This window comes from Oryctolagus cuniculus, chromosome 14 (genome assembly GCF_051225735.1).
Source record: "Oryctolagus cuniculus isolate XC-2025 breed Fujian yellow rabbit chromosome 14, ASM5122573v1, whole genome shotgun sequence".
Lineage (NCBI taxonomy): Eukaryota > Metazoa > Chordata > Mammalia > Lagomorpha > Leporidae > Oryctolagus > Oryctolagus cuniculus.
Genome location: NC_142880.1, coordinates 62567871 through 62587887, shown reverse-complemented (window position 1 = coordinate 62587887; position 20017 = coordinate 62567871). Strand labels below are relative to the sequence as shown.

Here is a 20017-nt window from a genome sequence, read left to right as displayed (position 1 = left end):
ATTAAAAATAGATTCATTTTGGAGCAAAAGAAAAATGAAATCCATGCATTTTTTGATAATTTGTATTGTATACAAACTTCTGAAGACCCACCATATTGCATGAATTTCAAACTTTTTATTTGAACTAAATTAATTTATTTTTAATTCCATTTTCCACAAACATTTTGAAGTATTCTGTACTTTGGAACTTCCACACTGCAAGTACAAACCAAAGACAAAAGGAACAGACACAATATCAAAGACCTATTAGCTAATAAAAATCCTAATTGTCTAGCAAGTAAAATGAAGACTCTCAGCAATTTCTTTATTTGTACCTATTTATGACTCTCATTTTTATAAACATTATTTTCGATAAATGCTAAAAAGAGCCATCATAATAAGGGACATAATACAAATCTTCAGCATGTTTCTTAACATAGGATCACAATTATCTACTATAATGATCCTGTCATATAATAAATGATACACAGAAATGAGCTCTACTCAACATTATTAAGTTCTGTTCAATAATTACCAAGAAATAAAGTATAAGAATTATAAATCAATCTAGGATGTTTTAATCATAAAATTAAATCACAAAGTGTGTTTTTTGCTTGGATGATCAAATGTACATATACACCTGTAAAGACATCAAATTCATAAAACACTAATTTCAATCACGATTCATCAGTTTCTCATATTCAAGGGATTATATACATAGCGTATGTCAAATAATCAAGAATTTACTAGGAATTATTTTTATTTGATTATAAAGCCCAAAGAGGCACATAAATTCATCGATTAGGTATGTCTTAAAAAATTCTAGCTTAATATCCTAATCAGGTAAAAGGGATCTAAGTTTTGCTATTTAGTATAAACTTAAAACTCCTTTGGTAATTTACTTTTTTCCCTTCTTCCTGTAATTTATTAAACAAAACCAAACCTAAAATCAAAAACAAAGTGGAAAAAACACACACACTGTGCTAATACAGGATTATAAACCAACATAAGGATGTATATATACTTTTCTTAAAGGTACCTGCTTTAAAATAATTCTGTAACAGTTAACCCTTGCCAGAAAACAAGTTTAAGATGCAAAACTATATTAACTTTATTTTGCATATAATTCATTTTAAAATGCATGCAATGCTATGTTCACTTTAGCAGAAAAGCACAAATAAGTAAAATCACTTTATACATAACAGATGAGACCTGCTGTAGAGAAATACCAAATCTCAGATAAAGTGAAGCGTACTAGTAATTCAAATATATGAGTCTTCAAAAAGTTCAATGGTAAATGTTTATAATTAAGAAATACTCTCAAATTTTAAAACAAACACTTTTTTCTAAAGATTTATTTATTTATTTGTAAGAGTTACAGAGAGAGAGGGAGAGTTGGAGAGATCTTCCAAGTACTGGTTTACTCTCTAGATGGTGACAGGCAGGGCTGGACCAGGCCAAAGCCAGGAACCAAAAGCTTCATCTGGGTTTTCCACATGGGTGGCAGGGGCCCAAACATTCAGGCCATATTATACTACTTTTCTCATGCCATTAGCAGGGTGCTAGATTAGAAGTGGAACAGCTGAGACACCAACCAGCAATGCAGGCTGCCATTGTACCTGTTATGCTTCAGTGTCGGCCCCCAAGCTTGCCTTTAAATTCTGCTTTGAACTTTTTGAAGAACCATTGCATTTGAGAAGACAAAAACATTACAAACATGAGAAAAAAAGAGCAACTAAAAAAATATTTTACCACTATAATTATATATTTGCCCAGATGATGACATTAGAGATTATTTTACCTTTATCTTGAACTTCTTTTGAAAAGCGCTCTCTTTCAATAGCCGATTCTCTCTCTATTCGCTCAATTTCAGCCAATGCATCCAATTCCACTTCATCATATATAGGTCCCTGTTGTGATACCTGTTGCTGATTCTGTACCACAGAAGTCTGGGGTTGTTTTGTAGCAACTGAAGTGTTCTGTTGTAAAACAGGCACTTGATTTGCTGGAAGGAATGCTGTTTGTTCTTGCTGCGACAAACATTGAGCAGCATTTAGCGGGCGATTTACATCCTGTGGAGTAATGGGTGTTTTTGAAGTCTGTCCTGGGTACTGCACATTAAAAGGAATATCATTTTCTGAAACATTGCTATTTTCCATACCAGAAAGCATATCTTCTTGCTGGTCCATGTCTGAAGACCTTACACGAGACAGTCTTAATGTAAGTTTAGTAGAATCCTTGGATGGAGAACTAATTATATCATACATTGCAGCTTTCTCACTCTGGTCTTTTTCATCCTTGCCTAATTTCATTTTCTTCTGCTTCTTTTGTTTTCTTTCTGGAGAATCTAGCAAGATGTCTGGTGGAACATCTCGAGGTGATGAACAGGGTAGAGGCTGAGATTGTAGAATTAAAGGTGGTCTTGATCCTAGAAAAAGAATTCGACAGCAGTGAACACTTCTGCTGGTTTTACCTATTCTTTTAGCATGATAGATTCTTAAAAAAAAAAATAAGTGACAATATGGTAATGCTAGAATTAATACTAAGTTATCTAATAGAAGATACTTATTAAATAGAAGATGAAAAGAAAGCCTAAAGACTTGTCCTGCACAGTTGTTTAGCTTGCTGGTGGAAGATCTAGGTTAGAATAGGAGTATTCTCTCAGACCAGTATTATTTTTAACATTGCGTATGTGAAATGTAAATGGTCAGCTTTAAAAGGGCTAATGAGTTCATTGTTTCTAAAGATGATATAACTCAAGCTACTAAATATCTAGGAAAACTGATAATATCCTATCTAAAAGTAACAATAGGCAAACCTTTGTCAAACTGCACAAGAAATTACTTCCAGTGTCTGCAGTGACATATTACTTACATGATAAGAAGCAGTAGAAAATGAGTTGGGAGTCCTTCACTTCAAATGTCACGATAAAGATTTACACCTTTATGTGAGTCTTTTATTTCTCCTACCACTTAACATCAGGCACATAACTGCCTTCAGCTTGCTAATTCTCCTTCTCTTAGAAACATATCCAACTCCAGAAAATTCCAAGGCTCAAAAATTATTTTTGAGCCCAGATCCCATTAAATTAACTATGTTAAATTGCTATGTTATACAGTAAAGTAAAAAAATTGAACAATCCAATAGAAAAATTCTCCTAGTTATCAACCTATTAAGGGATGAAAAAAAGGCATGATATGCTTCAGAAATAAAAGTAAACTGTATCTGAATAATGTGAAATCCCTAAGAAATTAGTTACTGTGGTGCAGTGGATTAAACTTTCATTTACAATACTAGCATCTCATATTAGATTCTGATTCAAGTCTCAGCTGCTGTGCTCTGAATCGAGTTTCCTGCTAACACACCTGGGAAGGCAGCAGAAGATTGGGAACTGCCACTCATGAGAGAGACCAGAATGGAGTTCCTGTTTCCTGGCTTTGGACTGCCCCTGTCCTGGCTGTTGCGGCCATTTGGGGAGTGAATCAGAGAATGGAAGATCTCTTTCTTTCTCTCCCTCTCTCTGTTACTTTGCATTTAAAATAAATAAATAAATCTCTAAAAAATTACTCAAGAAGCCGGCGCCGTGGCTCAATAGGCTAATCCTCCACCTTGCGGCGCCGGCACACCGGGTTCGAGTCCCGGTTGGGGCGCCGGATTCTGTCCCGGTTGCTCCTCTTCCAGGCCAGCTCTCTGCTATGGCCAGGGAGTGCAGTGGAGGATGGCCCAGGTGCTTGGGCCCTGCACCCCATGGGAGACCAGGAAAAGCACCTGGCTCCTGGCTCCTGCCAGGATCAGCGCGGTGCGCCGGCTGCAGCGGCGGCCATTGGAGGGTGAACCAACGGCAAAAAAGGAAGACCTTTCTCTCTGTCTCTCTCTCTCACTGTCCACTCTGCCTGTCAAAAAATAAAAAATTACTCAAGATAAAAGTGCTTTAAAGAAAGAACTTACATCTAGACCTGCTTTAAATTAAGATTATGATGTGCAGTGCATTTATACATAAAATTTTTCCATGATATATAAATCTGACAAGCAATGTTAATATATTTTAAATGCTGTATGTGAAATATCAGTTGTTTTTTTTTTTGTTTTTTTTTTGACAGGCAGAGTGGATAGTGAGAGAGAGAGACAGAAAGGTCTTCCTTTTTGCCGTTGGTTCAACCTCCAATGGCCGCCACGGCTGGTGCGCTTTGGCCGGCGCACCGCGCTGATCCGAAGGCAGGAGTCAGGTGCTTCTCCTGGTCTCCCATGCGGGTGCAGGGCCCAAGCACTTGGGCCATCCTCCACTGCCTTCCCGGGCCAGAGCAGAGAGCTGGCCTGGAAGAGGGGCAACCGGGACAGAATCCGGCGCCCCGACTGGGACTAGAACCAGGTGTGCCAGCGCTGCTAGGTGGAGGATTAGCCTATTGAGCCGCAGCGCCGGCCGAAATATCAGTCTTAAGAGAGCCTATCTAATGAGCAAAAGGTGTGATACTAGATGCCATGAGACTCATTTACTATAAATGTTAACTTCAAATTAGATCAATCACGAGAACGTGAGTGAGCTAAATCAGACATCAAAATGACATTTTTGGCCTGTTTTGTGTCAGAGCTCTATAAGGTTTTTACGTAAATTCACTTAATTAATTAATTCACTTCCAACAACATTCTTGAGGATTTTCATCTATCACCACTTTGCAGAAAAGGTATATGAAGCTTACAGAGGTGAAGAAATCTGCCCAAAGTATGTAGCTAGCAAACTTGAAAAACTTAAACCAGATTTGTGTAAATGTAAATTTGTGTAAATTTCTGTAAATAACCTGTACACCACTATGTCCTCCTATTTAAAGTTTATGTTTTGGGGCCAGTGTTGCAGACAGCAGGTTAAGCTGGTGCCTGCAATGCTGGCATCCCATATCAGTGCTAGTTCAAGTCCCAACTGCTTCACTTCCAATCTAGCTCGCCAATGCGCCTGGAAAAGCAGTGGAGGATGGACCAAGCACTTGGCCCCTGCGACTCATATCAGAGAAGCAGCTCAAGTTCCTGGATCCTGGTTTTTGACTGGCCCAACCCCAGCTGTTATGGCACTTTGGGGAATGAACCAGTAGATGGGAAATTTCTCTCTGTAACTCTACTTTTCAAAAAAGTTAAATAAAGTAAATAAAGTTCATATTTCAAATTATATGAGGAAATCTTCAAAAAGTTTTTGAAAGATATGCTTGATAAAATAATCGTGCATGGATGTCAAAAATGTTTTGTATCAAAATAAATTTATACTTCAATCCTATTTTTCCATGAACTTCTTGAGATACTCTTATGTGTGCGTACATCTTAAAGTTTTTTTTTTTTTTTTTTTTGAAAGGCAGAATGTTAGTGAGACCTTGCATCCACTGGTTTACTCCCCCAAATGCCTGCAACAGCTGAGGTTGGCCACGTTAACGTCAGGAGCCAGGACTCCATCTGGTTCTGTCGAGTGGGCAGGGACTCAAGAACTTGAGCATCAACTGCTGCCTCTTTAGGCATGTTAACAGGAAGCTGGATTGAAAGCAGAGTGGTTAGACTTCAATCAGGCATTATGAAAACGGATGTAGGCATCCCAAGTGGTGGCTAATCTGCTGTGCCACAAGCCCTACCCTCTTGTCTACATTTAAAGCTCCCATCTGCCATCTCTACCATGGCAGGTTGAAGCTGGGAGACAGGAATACAATCCAAGTTTCCCACATGGGTTGCAGGAATCCAATTACTTGTGCCACCCTCACTGTCTCCCAATGTCTGTAAGAGCAAAAAGGCAGAAGTCAAGAGCCAGAGTCATGCATCAAACCCAGGCATTCCAATGAGATGTGGGCATCTTAACTGTTGGGATAAATTTCTACCTGCTTTTTAAAAATTATATTTATTCATTTATTTATTTGATAGGCAGAGATAAAAGATATATTTAATTTAGAGCAAGCATCAATTTCTGGGGGCTGGCGCTGTGGTGTAGCGGGTAAAGCCACTGCCTGCAGTGCCGGCATCCCATATGGGTGCCGGTTCCAGTCCCGGCTGCTCTACTTCTGATTCAGCTCTCTGCTGTGGCCTGGGAAAGCAGTACAAGATGGCCCAGGTCCTTAGGCCCCTATACCCGCCTGGGAGACCTGGAAGAAGCTCCTGCCTCCTGGCTTCAGATCAGCGCAGCTCCGCCCATTGAGGCCAATTGGGGAGTGAACCAGTGGATGGAAGACCTCTCTCTCTTTCTGTGTAACTCTTTCAAATAAATAAATCTTAAAAAAAAAAAAAAACCACTTCAACTTCCTATAATTCACCTAAAAATCAATGACTGTCAGGGCATGCACTCATCAAGGCTAGTTTGAAAGCAACCACAAAGAAGTTAAGGCTTCTGCTGTATAACTTATTCATTTGATTGACTACTCTAAAATTTTCTGTTTCTAAATAAGACTAACTGCTCATCCACATACCTACCTACCTACCTACCTACTTACCTATCTGATCTTTAGAGTCAGAAGAGAAATAGACTGGTTCTCCATCAACTTTTTTTTTTTCTTAAAGATTTGTTTATTTGAAAGAGAATTAGAGAGAGGCAGAGACAGAGAGAGAGAAATCTTCCATCCGCTGGTTTACTCCCTATATGGCTGCAACAGCCAAAGCTGTGCTGATCTGAAGCCAGGAGCTAGAAGCTTCTTCCAGGTCTCCTATGTGAGTGCAGGGGCCCAAGGACTTGGGCCATCCTCCACTGCTTTCCCAGGCCATAGCAGAGAGCTAGATCGGAAGTAGAGAAGCTGGGACTTGAACTGGCACCCATATGGGATGCTGACATTGCAGGCGCTGGCTTCACCTGCTACGCCACAGCACCAGCCCTGATCAATCACCTCTTATTATTCCTCCCTAGCAGTTTAAATAATACATGTGGGATAAGCATCCAACTTTGATGGCTAATCTACAAAACCAGAGTTATCCCAGAAGCTATTCTCTCTAATAAGCCAAGTTTTTATCCCTGAACATTCACAAAAATCATAGAATTAAAACGGTTCATAAAAAAGTTCAACTTCCGGCCGGCGCCGCGGCTCACTAGGCTAATCCTCCGCCTAGCGGCGCCGGCACACCGGGTTCTAGTCCCGGTCGGGGCGCCGGATTCTGTCCCGGTTGCTCCTCTTCCAGGCCAGCCCTCTGCTGTGGCCAGGGAGTGCAGTGGAGGATGGCCCAGGTGCTTGGGCCCTGCACCCCATGGGAGACCAGGAAAAGCACCTGGCTCCTGGCTCCTGCCATTGGATCAGCGTGGTGCGCCAGCCGCAGCGCGCCGGCCGCGGCGGCCATTGGAGGGTGAACCAACGGCAAAAGGAAGACCTTTCTCTCTGTCTCTCTCTCTCTCACTGTCCACTCTGCCTGTCAAAAAAAAAAAAAAAAAAAAGTTCAACTTCCATCTCAGGAAGAATGTCCTTGGTCAAATAGTTAGAGTACAGTTTATGAAAACATATCTTTACCAGATGAGGCAAAACCAGTCCATGCTTTAGTTGAATAGAATCAGAAATTATCATGGATCAAAAAATCTATCAGATATGTTGTAACTAATTATAAGCAATTTTTAAAAAGCAGAATAAAGTATTCTCTTCCAAAATTCAGGCTCTAATTTCAAATATTTTAAAAAACAACGCAAATAGGACTTAATTTCACAATATTGTGAATCAGTTATAGAGAGAAGACCATGCAAATTTCTTTGGAATTTAATAAATAACACTCAATGCACATAATACAAAATAGGGTAAGTTCTTAGAAAAAATTAGATTAGGGGAGGATCCATGGAAGTTCACTCATTTAATTTAGAACTGAAAGAACAGATAGGATTTTTTTTTTTTAAGGTTTTATTTATTTGAGAAGTAGAGTTACTGAGAGAGGTAGAGCAGAGAGAGCGAGAAGTCTTCCATTCACTGGTTCACTCCCCAGATGGTTGCAATGTCTGGAGCTAAGACGACCTGAAGTCAGGAGCCAGGGTCTTCTTTCAGGTCTCCCATGTGGGTGCAGGGGTCCAAGTACCTGGGCCATCTTCCAGTGCTTTCTCAGGCCATAGCAGAGAGCTGGATTCAAAGAAATGCAGCCGGGATACGAACAGAGCCCATATGGGATTCTAGTGCTGCAGGCAGAGGTTTAGCCCACTATTCCACAGTGCCGGCCCCAAACAGGGTTTTTATAAGTAGAGATAAAGCAGATGTGAGAGATTTAGAAAAATAACAGAATTTCCTGGACTTGATAAATTATCACAGAGTTAAGAGACCACTTTATAACAATTTCAAAATTTTAATTCAAGTTGATTCAGAGATACAAAAGCATTGAGAGACAGAAATGGCAGAAAAAACAGTGAGAACAATTTTGAAAATGAATTTGATGGGTTGGTATTTTGGTGCAGCAGGTTAAGCTGCTGCCTGTGATGCTGGCATCCCATATGAGGACAGGTTAGAGTCCCGGCTACTCCAGTTCTGATCCAGCTCTTTGATGATGTGCCTGGGAAAGCAGTGGAGGATGGGCTAAGTACATGGGCCCCCGTCACCCATGTGCGAGACCCTGATGGAGTTCAGGTTCCTGGCTTAGGCCTGACCCATCCCTGGTCCCTGCGGTCATTTAGGGAGTGAACCAGCAGATGGAAGATCTCTATCTGCCTTTCTAATAATAAAACAAAGCTTTAAAACAAAAGAAAATGAATTTGAAATATTAGCTAGGAATGAAGAAACTCTGGAAATGAAAAACTACAACGAGAGACAAGACTGAGTCAAAGATAGATGCAGGAGAGGCTAGTTGGCATTTATGATGAGGTGGGTTAAACTGCTGGTTGCAACACTACCATCCAATATCACAGTGCTGGTTTGAGTTCTGGCTGCTGTACTTCTCATTCAGATCCATTTTTTAAAAAAGATTTATTTATTTGAAAAGCAGAGTTACAAAGAGGCAGAGAAAGAGGGGGGGAGGGGGGAGAGGGGAGGGGGAGGGAGAGGGAGAGGGGGGAGGGGGGAGGGAGAGGGGGAGGGAGAGGGGGAGGTGGGAGGGAGAGGGGGAGGGAGAGAGGGGAGGGGGAGGGGGGAGGGGAGAGGGGAGAGGGAGAGGGAGAGGGAGAGGGAGAGGGAGAGGGAGAGGGAGAGGTCTTCCATCCACTGGTTTACTCCCTAGATGGTCGCAACAGCCAAAGCTGTGCTGATCTGAAGCCAGGAGCTAGAAGCTTCTTCCAGGTCTCCCATGTGGGTGCAGGGGCCCAAGGACTTGGGCCAATTTCCACTGCTTTCCCAGGCCACTGCAGAGAGCTGGATGGGAACTGGAGCAGCTGGGTCTCAAACCAGCACCCATATGGGATGCCGACACTGCAGGTGGCAGCTTTACCCGCTAAGCCACAGTGCTGGTCCCTCAGCTCCGTTCTAGTATACCTGGGAAGTCAGTGGAAAATGGCCCAAGTAGTTGGGCTCCTACTACCCATGTCAGAGACTAGGACGGAATTCCTAGGCCCTGGCTTCGGCCTGGCCCAGACCTGGCTATTTGGGGAGTGAACCAGCACATGAAGATGGACTTTTCTCTCTGTTGCTCTGCTTTTCAAATAAACAAAGATTAGTCCTGTTCACAAAAGATATCAATGCTGTCATCAAAATCAAGTAAAGTAGCCAAGGAAAAAAGTAAAACAGGCAATAAATTTTTTTTAAAGTGGTAAGGAAGACCAATCAAAATTTTCAACTGTTTAACAGAGATTAAGAAGGTTGTGGTTTGAAAAGACCACTGGCTTTAGATTTATCAATGACAGCAATAGTGGATATACCTAAGAACACTATCAACAGTTTAATGGGATTTAAAGGAAGGGAAGATGAATAAATAAACAGAAGATTTAAACCTCTGTTCTAGATGTGTTAAGTATACATTTATTTTTTTCTACAATGTACAACAATAGAGAGTAACTTTTTGGTATCTGCTATAAGAAGTTTGAGCTTCTGAATTGAAGTGTGAAACACCCTAAAAGAAATTTTGTTACAGTAATACCTTTAGGAGTTCCATCGCTTCCAGCAGGGGAGCACACGGGCTGTGGAGATCTCAAGGGAAAAGATGTCGCATTCCTTATTGTTGAAGAATCTCCATCCTGAGAATAGAGTATAAAATTTGTATCTTGAATGATAAGAGAGGCTTTATAGAAATCTTAAAGAGAACCAATAAAAGACATAAATTACTGACAGGTAAAGTGTTGAAATTCAAAAGCATAATTCTTCTGCACTTTCCTGTCTTCTTCTTGGTATATCTTAGAAGAACTGAAACTGTATCCAAAAGAACCAACAGCCTAAGCATGGCAATGAATAAGAAAATTGTATTACTAGTACGCTCCATTTTCTTTTGCTATTTTCTATCAAAGGAGCTGTGAACACCCTATGAGGTTTATAAGTATTTTGAGGGCAGAATCCATTGTCATCTTTCTTATTTTTATATACATGCAGTTTACATAAAAATACAACCAAATCCAAAGCAAGGGAATGTCCAGTATATGGAATATTTTAATAACATTAAGGCACATTAAATTTCAGGGAAAAAGCATTGTACAAGTTTTAGAGGCAAAAAGAGCCAAGTACTAATAAAAAAAAAGCACATTATTTAAAAGAATATTTTGGTGTGACAGTATTAACTTAAAACTGAAATTACATTTCATTAAAAACAGATCTCTAGACCATGGGTTGGCAAACTTTCTGTAAAAGGATAGATAGGAAAAATTTTATGTTTTATGGGCCATAAACAGGATCTATCATATAAAAATCTTTGATTTTTAGTTGTTTTTTTTTGTTAAAGAACTCCTTGAAAATGTTAAAATCATTCTTAGTTTGTGGATCATGTCAATGGCCACAGTTTATCAGTCTTGCTTTAGACTAAGTCTATCGTTACAGGAACCATGCTGTTCATAGATTTAAATTCTCAGTATTTAGTATAATATTTGACATATAGTAAATATCCTTTAAATTGTAGAATGAAAATACTTGGTTAAGGGACAATTACTTTATTACCTTATTGATAACAATACATTACATACTTCACTACTTAGCCTGTGCACCATGTGTAGGTAGTCGTCACTTGAGCCATGTCTAGGATTATCAGCATGATGATTAGCTGAATTGCCAGACAACGGACCAGAAACTTTATTATCATGTATGTTTCTCAAACCACCTGCAACAATGGGACTTGATACCGATGCTGAAATTAATAAGAATTTAAAAAAAAGTTTATAAACGGTTAAAGTTTTTACAGAATAGTCATTCATAAGAAATATATTAAGCATATAGAAATTACAGAGAATAACATAATACTCATATACTGCCAACTCATTTTGATCAAACTTAACACTGTGCCAGTCGTCATGAAGATTTATTTTTGAAAATAAAAAAATTAAGGATATAGTTTATGCTCTCCCTATATCTGTATATTCCTCTCTTCTGCCCTCTTCTACTTACTCCCTAGAGGCAACTATTTTTGATTACAGAGTATACTTTACCTTTGCATACTTTTGTACCTTTGCTATAAATGAGCAATTCCCAAATAATACATAGCAATGTTTTGTACATTTTAACTTTATAATTTTATCTACTTTGTACTCATACTAGTTTTAAATTTATTTTAAATAATATATATCTACTCAGTAATATATTCCCCATTCTGATGTTGGACATTTAGATTGTTTAAAATATTGCTGTCATAAATAATGCTGCGATGTATATACTTTTTACAAATTTTTGTGAGCTCTAGGCACCAATTCCTAGAAGTAAAAGTGCTGGATATGCTCTTTTTAAAGTTTTATTAAAAATACTAAATAACTTTCCAAATTACTTATGTTCATTTGTATTCCTCAGCAGTACATGAGCATTCTCATGGCTCTACTTCTTTGCCTATAATTTTGTCATTCTGAGGGTGGAAAATGTCTTTGATAGTCATTTTAATTTGCATTTCCTTGATTACTAGTGAAGCCAAGCATTTTTTCATGTATACTGACTATTCACATTCTTCCCTTAACAAAGTCATAAAAAGTTTTCTAGATTTCCTTTTAAAAGTCTTACAGTTTTACTTTTTGCTATGTAAAATTTATTTTTAAGTGTAATAGACTAGGACCCAAGTTTACTATTTTTCATATGGATAACTGAGCACTATCAATTAAAGAAATCATTCTTTTTCTTTTTTTTTTTTTTTTTTTTTTGACAGGCAGAGTGGACAGTGAGAGAGAGAGACAGAGAGAGAAAGGTCTTCCTTTGCCGTTGGTTCACCCTCCAATGGCCGCCGCTGCAGCCGGCGCACCGCGCTGATCCTGGCAGGAGCCAGGAGCCAGGTGCTTTTCCTGGTCTCCCATGGGGTGCAGGGCCCAAGCACCTGGGCCATCCTCCACTGCACTCCCTGGCCATAGCAGAGAGCTGGCCTGGAAGAGGGGCAACCGGGACAGAATCCGGCGCCCCAACCGGGACTAGAACCCGGTGTGCCGGCGCCGCAAGGTGGAGGATTAGCCTATTGAGCCACGGCGCCGGCTCAGAAATCATTCTTTATTCTATTACAATATAATGCTATATGTTTCAAGTTTCCATTTGTTCATGGCTATGTACTTAGGCTCTTCATTATGTGTTACTTTCTTCCATATCTGTAACAATACCACAATAAATACTGATTTCTGTTAGATTATCTTTCTGTACCTCACCCTTATCAAAATTGTCTGGTCTATTCTTAGACTATTATACCTCCATATGAATTTTTAGAAACAGTTTAAATTTCAACAAGCTCTGCTTGGGATTTTTTAAAATACAGTATTGAATTTATAGATTTGGGGACAAATCTATGACCATCACAAAGATGCTGTAAGTCTGTATTTTCTTAAGTTTACTTCTTTCAAAAGTTTTAATTATATATATATTGAAAATGCTTATCTTCCTTATTGCCTAGAATGCCCACTGCATGCTGAATAAAAGCAGCAATTACAGGCATTCATGTCATGATCTGAACGGCATGTTTCTATTCCTCACTAGATAAAGCCTTTCTTAGGGTAAGGCTGTACCAATCTATTCTCATTTTGTTAAAAGTTTTAAAAAGTACTTTTGTTCCTATAAGGAAGCTCACAGGACCTTTACCTCTTCCATCTGAATTATATGAATTGTCCATTAATCAGTCTATGAATTTCTGATATACATCCAATTTTATCATATAGATTGCTAAAACTACTATTTTGGTCCCTAACACTTATTTAGAAATTTTGTTCCCATGTTTATATATGATGGCTGGGTCTACAATTTTTCATGTTTTTCCTTATCTCACCTGATACTGGTTTCCAGATTATTGCACAATTTTGTAAAATGAGTTGAGAGAGTGCTGATGTTTTTCATTATTCTGGAATTGTTTAAGATTAGAATATATCTTCATCAAATGTTTGGTAGAACTTGTTAAAACTGTATGATAGGGTAGGGTATTGGGAGCAGCAGTTAAGATACCACTTGGGACACACTGCATCCCATGTCAGAGTGCCTGGGTTCAAGTCCTGGTTTCACTTCTGATTCCAGGTTCTTGCTAATGTGCACCCTGGGAGATAGTAGGTGATGACTCAAGTAGTGAGGTCCCTGATACCTGGTACAAGACCTGGATTGGGTTCTAGGATCCTGGCTTCTGCCTGGCTCAGCCTTAACTGTTGGCAGGCATTTGGGGAGTAAACCACCAGATGGAAGATATCTCTCTCTCTGCTGTTTGAACAAAAACAAAATAAAACTGGTATGTTTTATCTCTTCCCTACTTCTAAGAAAGGCAGATTTTAACTTGAGTGAAGTATATGAATTTTAAATTAAGACAGACAATGTCAAACTCCTCTCCAAAACAGTAATACCAATTAATACTCCTATGGAGACTACAAAATGTCTAAAAATTTAACACAAAATTTCATTCAATTTAATTGTATCTCTTAGTGAGCCAAACTGACCATAATTTCATGCATCTATTAAACCTTTCTGTATCCAATTGCTGCTCTTTTTCAGTAAATTGCCTTTTTACTTCTTTGTCTTTTTGTTATCAGTCTATATATATAGGACCACAGTATATTAAAAATACTTCATATTTATATAATTGTTAGTTCCATATTTATTTGTTTACATATTTTTTACATATTCAAGTTCCCTTCTCTTACATAGAAATTTATAATCTATTTTTCTGAATTCTTGACTCTAGGTTTTTAATCTTCCTACAAGTAACATCTTCTCACCTCTAAGATTAGCAAACTTTGCCCATATTTTTCTTCTATTAATTTTTGCTCTAAGTGATGCAAGAAACAAACTAAAATTTCAAAAAGGCCTAAAAAATTATCAACATAATTTATTAAATAATCCATTTTCATACACGGATTTAAGGATGTCATCTTTGGAATGACAGAATTCTAATCATCATCATTTTCCAATGACCGAAGTAAAAACTGATGAAATGAGAATCACTGGATGCTAAATCCTTTCATTAAAAGATAAACTGTACTTTCACAATAGTGAGATCATCAGATGGTCATCATCTTAATATTATTAATAATGGGCCCACCTGGCCTTCTTATGTTAGGCAATATAAAGTGCACAGTATTATATATGCAATGCTTTTGCCAAAAAGACAATAATGAAAACTAACAGAAGCTTTAAAGCTAACTTCGAGTTCAAAGAAAATATATGATTTACATGAACAAATTAAACCAAACTAAAAAAAAAACAGTGAAGTATAGAATATGTGATATTCTCAACAAAAGCAACAGATACTCTTCAAAAAAATTAGTGTCATGCAGGGGAAAAGGCATAGGAATGTTTTAGATTAAAATAACCAAAAGAGGGGGCCGACGCTGTGGTACAGTGGTTAAAGCCCTGGCCTGCAGCACTGGCATCCTAGCTCTTCCACTTCAGATCCAACTTGCTGCTAATGTGCCTGGGAAAGCAATGAAGGATGGCCCAACTCCTTGGGGCCCTACACCCACGTGGGAGACCGGGAAGAAGCTCCTGGCTTCAGATTGGCTGAGGCTGTTGCAGCTGTTTGGGAAGTAAGCCAGCAGACGGAAGACCTCTCTCCCTCTCCCTCTCCCTCTCTCTCCACTCCTCTGTAACTCTTTCAAATAAATAAAAAAAAAATAAAAAATAAAAAAAACAACAAGGGCCTGCGCAGTGGTGCAGCAAGTTAACGTCCTGGCCTGAAGAGCCAGCATCCCATATGGAAGCCGGTTCTAGTCCCGGCTGCTCCTCTTCCGATCCAGCGCTCTGCTATGGCCTGGGAAAGCAGTAGAAGATGGCCCAAGTGCTCGGGCCCCTGCACCCACGTGGGAGACCCGGAAGAAGCTCCCGGCTCCTGGCTCCTGGCTTCGGACCGGTGTGGCTCTGGCCGTTGCGGCCAACTGGGGAGTGAAGCATCAGATGGAAGACCTCTTTCTCTCTCTCTCTCTGCCACTCTTTCAAATAAATAAATCTTTAAAAAACAAAAATAACAAAAGAGGCAAAAAACAAGTGCTATGCATGAAAAACTAGATAATACATTGAAAAGAAAAACAACCAAGACATACTTATGACAACTGGTGAAAATTAAACATAGACTGGATATTAAATGAAACTAAGAGCGGTCTGTAATTTTTTTACAGGGGTATTTATATAGTAGAAATCACCTTAGCAGATGTATTTAAAGGAAAATATCATGATACTTACTGGTAAGGGGCTCTCCCTGTGCATGGTTAAAACTTTTTATGATCCTGAAAAAGTTTTAAATGTTATCTTCCTCATACTCTAAACTGCCTTATTTCTATATTGTTTTCTCTCCTACTGACCTATCTATTTGTCCTCAAGTAACTGAGCATTTCCAAGAAATTATTCATTACTGAAAGGTCCTTAAACCACATTTCTCTTGATTTTATGATTTTAAATATTCTTTTGGACAAGCTAAGTTTATTTTGATAAAAAAATCATCATTACAGTATTTATAGAGTAAAAATTTATGTTCTCTTCTACAAATACTCATGTGTACATGGATATTTACATAAGAAACAAATGTGTCCTTTTGACATTTTTCCTGATTCATTACATCTAAAATGTTCCTCACACCTTGTGTATATTAATATTAAGAATCTACACAGGGGGCTGGCGCTGTAGCATAGAGGGTAAAGTCATCGCCTGCGGTGTTGGCATCCCATATGGGCGCCGGTTCCAGTACTGGCTGCTCCACTGATCCAGCTCTCTGCTATGGCCTGGGAAAGCAGTGGAGGATGGCCCAAGTGCTTGGTTCCCTGCACCCACATGGGAGACCTGGAGGAAGCTCCTGGCTCCTGACTTTGGATTGGCACAGCTCCAGTCATTGAGGCCAATTGGGGAGTGAACCATTGGATGGAAGACTTCTTTCTCTCTCTCTCTCTTTCAAATAAATAAAAAAAAAAATCTTTAAAAAAAAAAAAAAAAGAAAAAAATATACCTCAACATAATATAACTTTTAAAAATGGTATCAACATTATGATAGTGAGAAAAATAGACTGAGAACTAATAATCTAACCCCAGAAATTTCTGCATCTAATCTTATTAATTATACCAAGATCTTTTCATAGTGTATACTTTACAATTCTTTGGTTTAGTGTTTCTATAAGAAAGTCAGATAAAAAACTAATTCTCAATTTCCTAACTAAATAATCAATTATATATTAACCTAACCCAAGGAGCCTTTCACTTTCTAAATCATGAATTCTCATACAATAAATGATCTATTTTAACAATTTAATCTGTATGTTTTTCATTTTTCATTATGTAGCTTGTATATTTTAAAAAAGATTTTTTGACAATTATATAGTATAACACTTTAGTTTGTGTTTTAAAGAGTATAAAAAGAAAAAAAACTAGTTTGGATGGAATTATAGGTAACCACGTATTCCTAGTCAAGTAACAAACAACGTTCTTACCTTGCTGCATCTGTGGATGTGTTGTATAACTTGAAGGATGGGAATATGGCATGTATCCTGCAGGGCTTTGTGGGGCATATGGACTAGGCACTGGGCTATTTTGTTGTGGCATAAATCTGTTCCCAGAGCTTGTCTGTGGTGGCACAAACCGGCTGAAACCCAAAACCCAAATAAAGATTAGGAAATGAAATAAATATGCTGTTTTTTGAAATTTCACTGTCATATAATCCTTGAACTCCATATATCATAAAAATATGTAAACACAAAAATTTTGGATTTAGTGAAATCCAAGTACACATAAAAGTATAAATTTAAAGCACAATCAACATTCACTAAAACATCACTTTTGTATATAACTAATCTAGAACAGTCAACATAAAAATCATTCATAACTCATAATCTAAGAGCTATACTAATGTAAAAGCTGAGGAAACTAATTTAACTTACATATATAAAAATATCAAGCTGTTTATGGTATGTACACCCATGCCCCCTAAAATAAGTTCTATAAGGAGCCAGCATTGTGGCATAGCAGGTTAAGCTGCCACCTGCAATGCTGACATCCCATATGGATGCTGGTTTGGGACCTGGCTGACCCACTTCTGATCCAGCTCCCTGCTAATGTGCCTGGGAAGGCAGCAGAAGATGGCCCAAAGTGCTTGGGTCACTCCACACATGTGGGAGACACAGAAGAAGCTCCAGGTTCCTGGTTTAGTCTGGTCCAGCCCTGTCTGTTATGGACATTTGGAGAGTGAACCAGTGGATGGAAGAGTTCTGTCTCTCCCCCTCTCTCTGTAACTCTGCCTTTCAAATAAATAAAAAATAAATCTTTAACAACAACAGCAAGTTTACGCTATAAATTTTCTTATATATTTTAAACACAATAGTAATTAAATTATTTAAGATGGCATCTACTTCCATTAGTATAGTGGAGTATTTCCATATAAAACATTAAGACAAATGTTCATGTAGATTGCTATTTAAGACCAAGCATGTCAACTCTTTAACTACATATAATTCACCATTATTTAAATGTATACACTTTATAATCACAAGTATATTCACCACAGAAGACATTTAATAAATGAGATACATACTCTTTTTTTTTTTTTTTTTACCTGGAGGGGCTATGTGAGATAGTGGTTTGTTGATAATTGGAAGATGCAGGACTACTGTGCATGGAATTCTGAGAAAGTTTGTACTGAGACATCATCATTCCTATATGCACAAAAAAACATTAAATGTTATTTTTTTCTAACAGTATATATTTAAGTCAATCATTCTTTCACTAATATTCAAAAGTTCTTTTTTTGACCAATGCTTTCAATTTGAAGAGCAACATACAGATCCTATAAAGTATAAATTTAAAGCACGATCAATATTCACTAAAACATCACTTTTGTATATAACTAATCTAGAACCAGAAATAAATATTATTATTTTTAAATTTTACTTGTTTATTCAATGTTCTATCATCCAGTCTCAGAACTGAAAAGAATTTTTAGAAGTGACTTTATCAAATCCGTTTCCAACACCACACACTTCCAACTATAATAGGTCTATAGGAATTTATTTTAATGTATGGAATACTTTATCACACGTATTTTCCATGTGTGGAAACAAGTTCACAAAGCTGGCTGTTTCACTGTGCTTCAGAGGCCCTAGAAAATACTTCATTTATGGCCTAAAGTTTGAGTTCCTGAAATTTCCATCTGAAAGCCTTTGCAACACAACAGAATGCATTTATTCCTTCTGCAATCACTCCTTGCCACATACGAATGAAAATGTGAGGATAACTTTCAGATTTTCAGATTTTTTCAAGGTAGACATTGTTCCCCATTTGTTAGAAAATGGCATTTTGTTATACAGGCAGTGTAGAAAAATTCAGTTACTTAGATATTTTAAAATCACAGATGAAATCCATGATTAACTAGCCTTCAATTGTCTTATTTCTAGAACTATTCTTAAATTATATCCCTAAATTTCATTTCCTGCTATTGATAGAAAAAATGCCTTTCTCCAGAAATATTCAAAGAGAAGTTACATGTTCACTGGTTAGGAATATTACAGAAGGACTTATAGCTCTAAAGCAGTGGCTGAATGGAATTGGGGTTCAAAATCACCTCAAAGTCTATCACTGGTAGCGTATTTTCTTATATAATCTGAAATTCAACTTATGAGCTTTCTTTTCCAACTCAAATTTAATATAAGTAATTTTGTTCCATAGTTTAATAATTATCATAATTATTGTTGCTGGATTTTTTTTTCTTCAGGGCATGGCGGGGAGTAAGGGGACAATACTTGATGAAAACTTCCTTCCCTCTCCCTGTCCTATCAATTTAACAGTAATCACTGGGACAAGTGACATTCCTAGTTGTAAAGCAATGGCTTTCTAAATAAAAGGAGTACATAAAGTTCAAATAGTCCTTCCCATGAACTCAAAGTTTCAAAGAATTATGAAAAAAGTGATCTATATAATATTTTTTCCATGTGTGAAACTCACATTTACATTTACCAATAAAAAAATCATACTTAAAAATTTTAAGCTGTATATCACCAGGAAAATGCTTTTAAAAAAATCATAACAGGCAATTAATCTGTTAATATTAAATACTACTTTATGTTCTTAAAAAATAGGATATGTAGAAATCAAACAATATTTTGGACTAAAAATAAGAATATATAATATAAACACAAAATATATAACTGACAGATGAGTAGCTCAAAAGTTTCTAATAGAATGTTTTACTATCCAAATTAAATACTCGAAAGTAAAGATTACACAAACATCATATTTGTAGCCTTGGCAGATTTCCTTTAATATTATGTAAGGTGGGGGTTTTCAAAAAATTCCAAGACAATGTACAACTTTCAGTTCCATTTCCCACGAACATTTTGAAGCATATTCATATTTACCTGCATGCTGTCAGACATAATACTTCCATTACACTAGTATTTTTCCCAATTATCTCCATTATTTTCTTTCAGTTTCAACGTGTTTCAAGAAAGCATTCAAAACTCTAGTTTTCTTTCATCATTCCTATCTGTGCCTAGCTTATGAGTGCTGGTGAAGGCACAACCCTACCCTCAATTTGCTGAAAGGTAAGTTGGGCAGAAGCATTCCTTTGGCTGTATTTTGAGGAATAG

The 20017-nt window shown here is 37.7% G+C and overlaps 1 protein-coding gene across 2 annotated transcripts in view; it reads right to left on the bottom strand.

Annotated features, from left to right (window-relative positions):
* The window catches only part of NIPBL (NIPBL cohesin loading factor), a 219835-nt gene that overhangs the window by 101225 nt on the left and 98593 nt on the right, over window positions 1-20017 (bottom strand). For both annotated transcript variants that reach the window (XM_089312739.1, XM_089312738.1), the window contains exons 5-9: window positions 17989-18088; window positions 16871-17022; window positions 10991-11151; window positions 9961-10057; window positions 1781-2407 (exon numbers count right to left, since the gene is read on the bottom strand). In XM_089312739.1, the coding sequence (XP_089168865.1) occupies window positions 1781-2407; window positions 9961-10057; window positions 10991-11151; window positions 16871-17022; window positions 17989-18088 (1137 nt within the window). The remainder of the gene's footprint in view (window positions 1-1780; window positions 2408-9960; window positions 10058-10990; window positions 11152-16870; window positions 17023-17988; window positions 18089-20017) is intronic.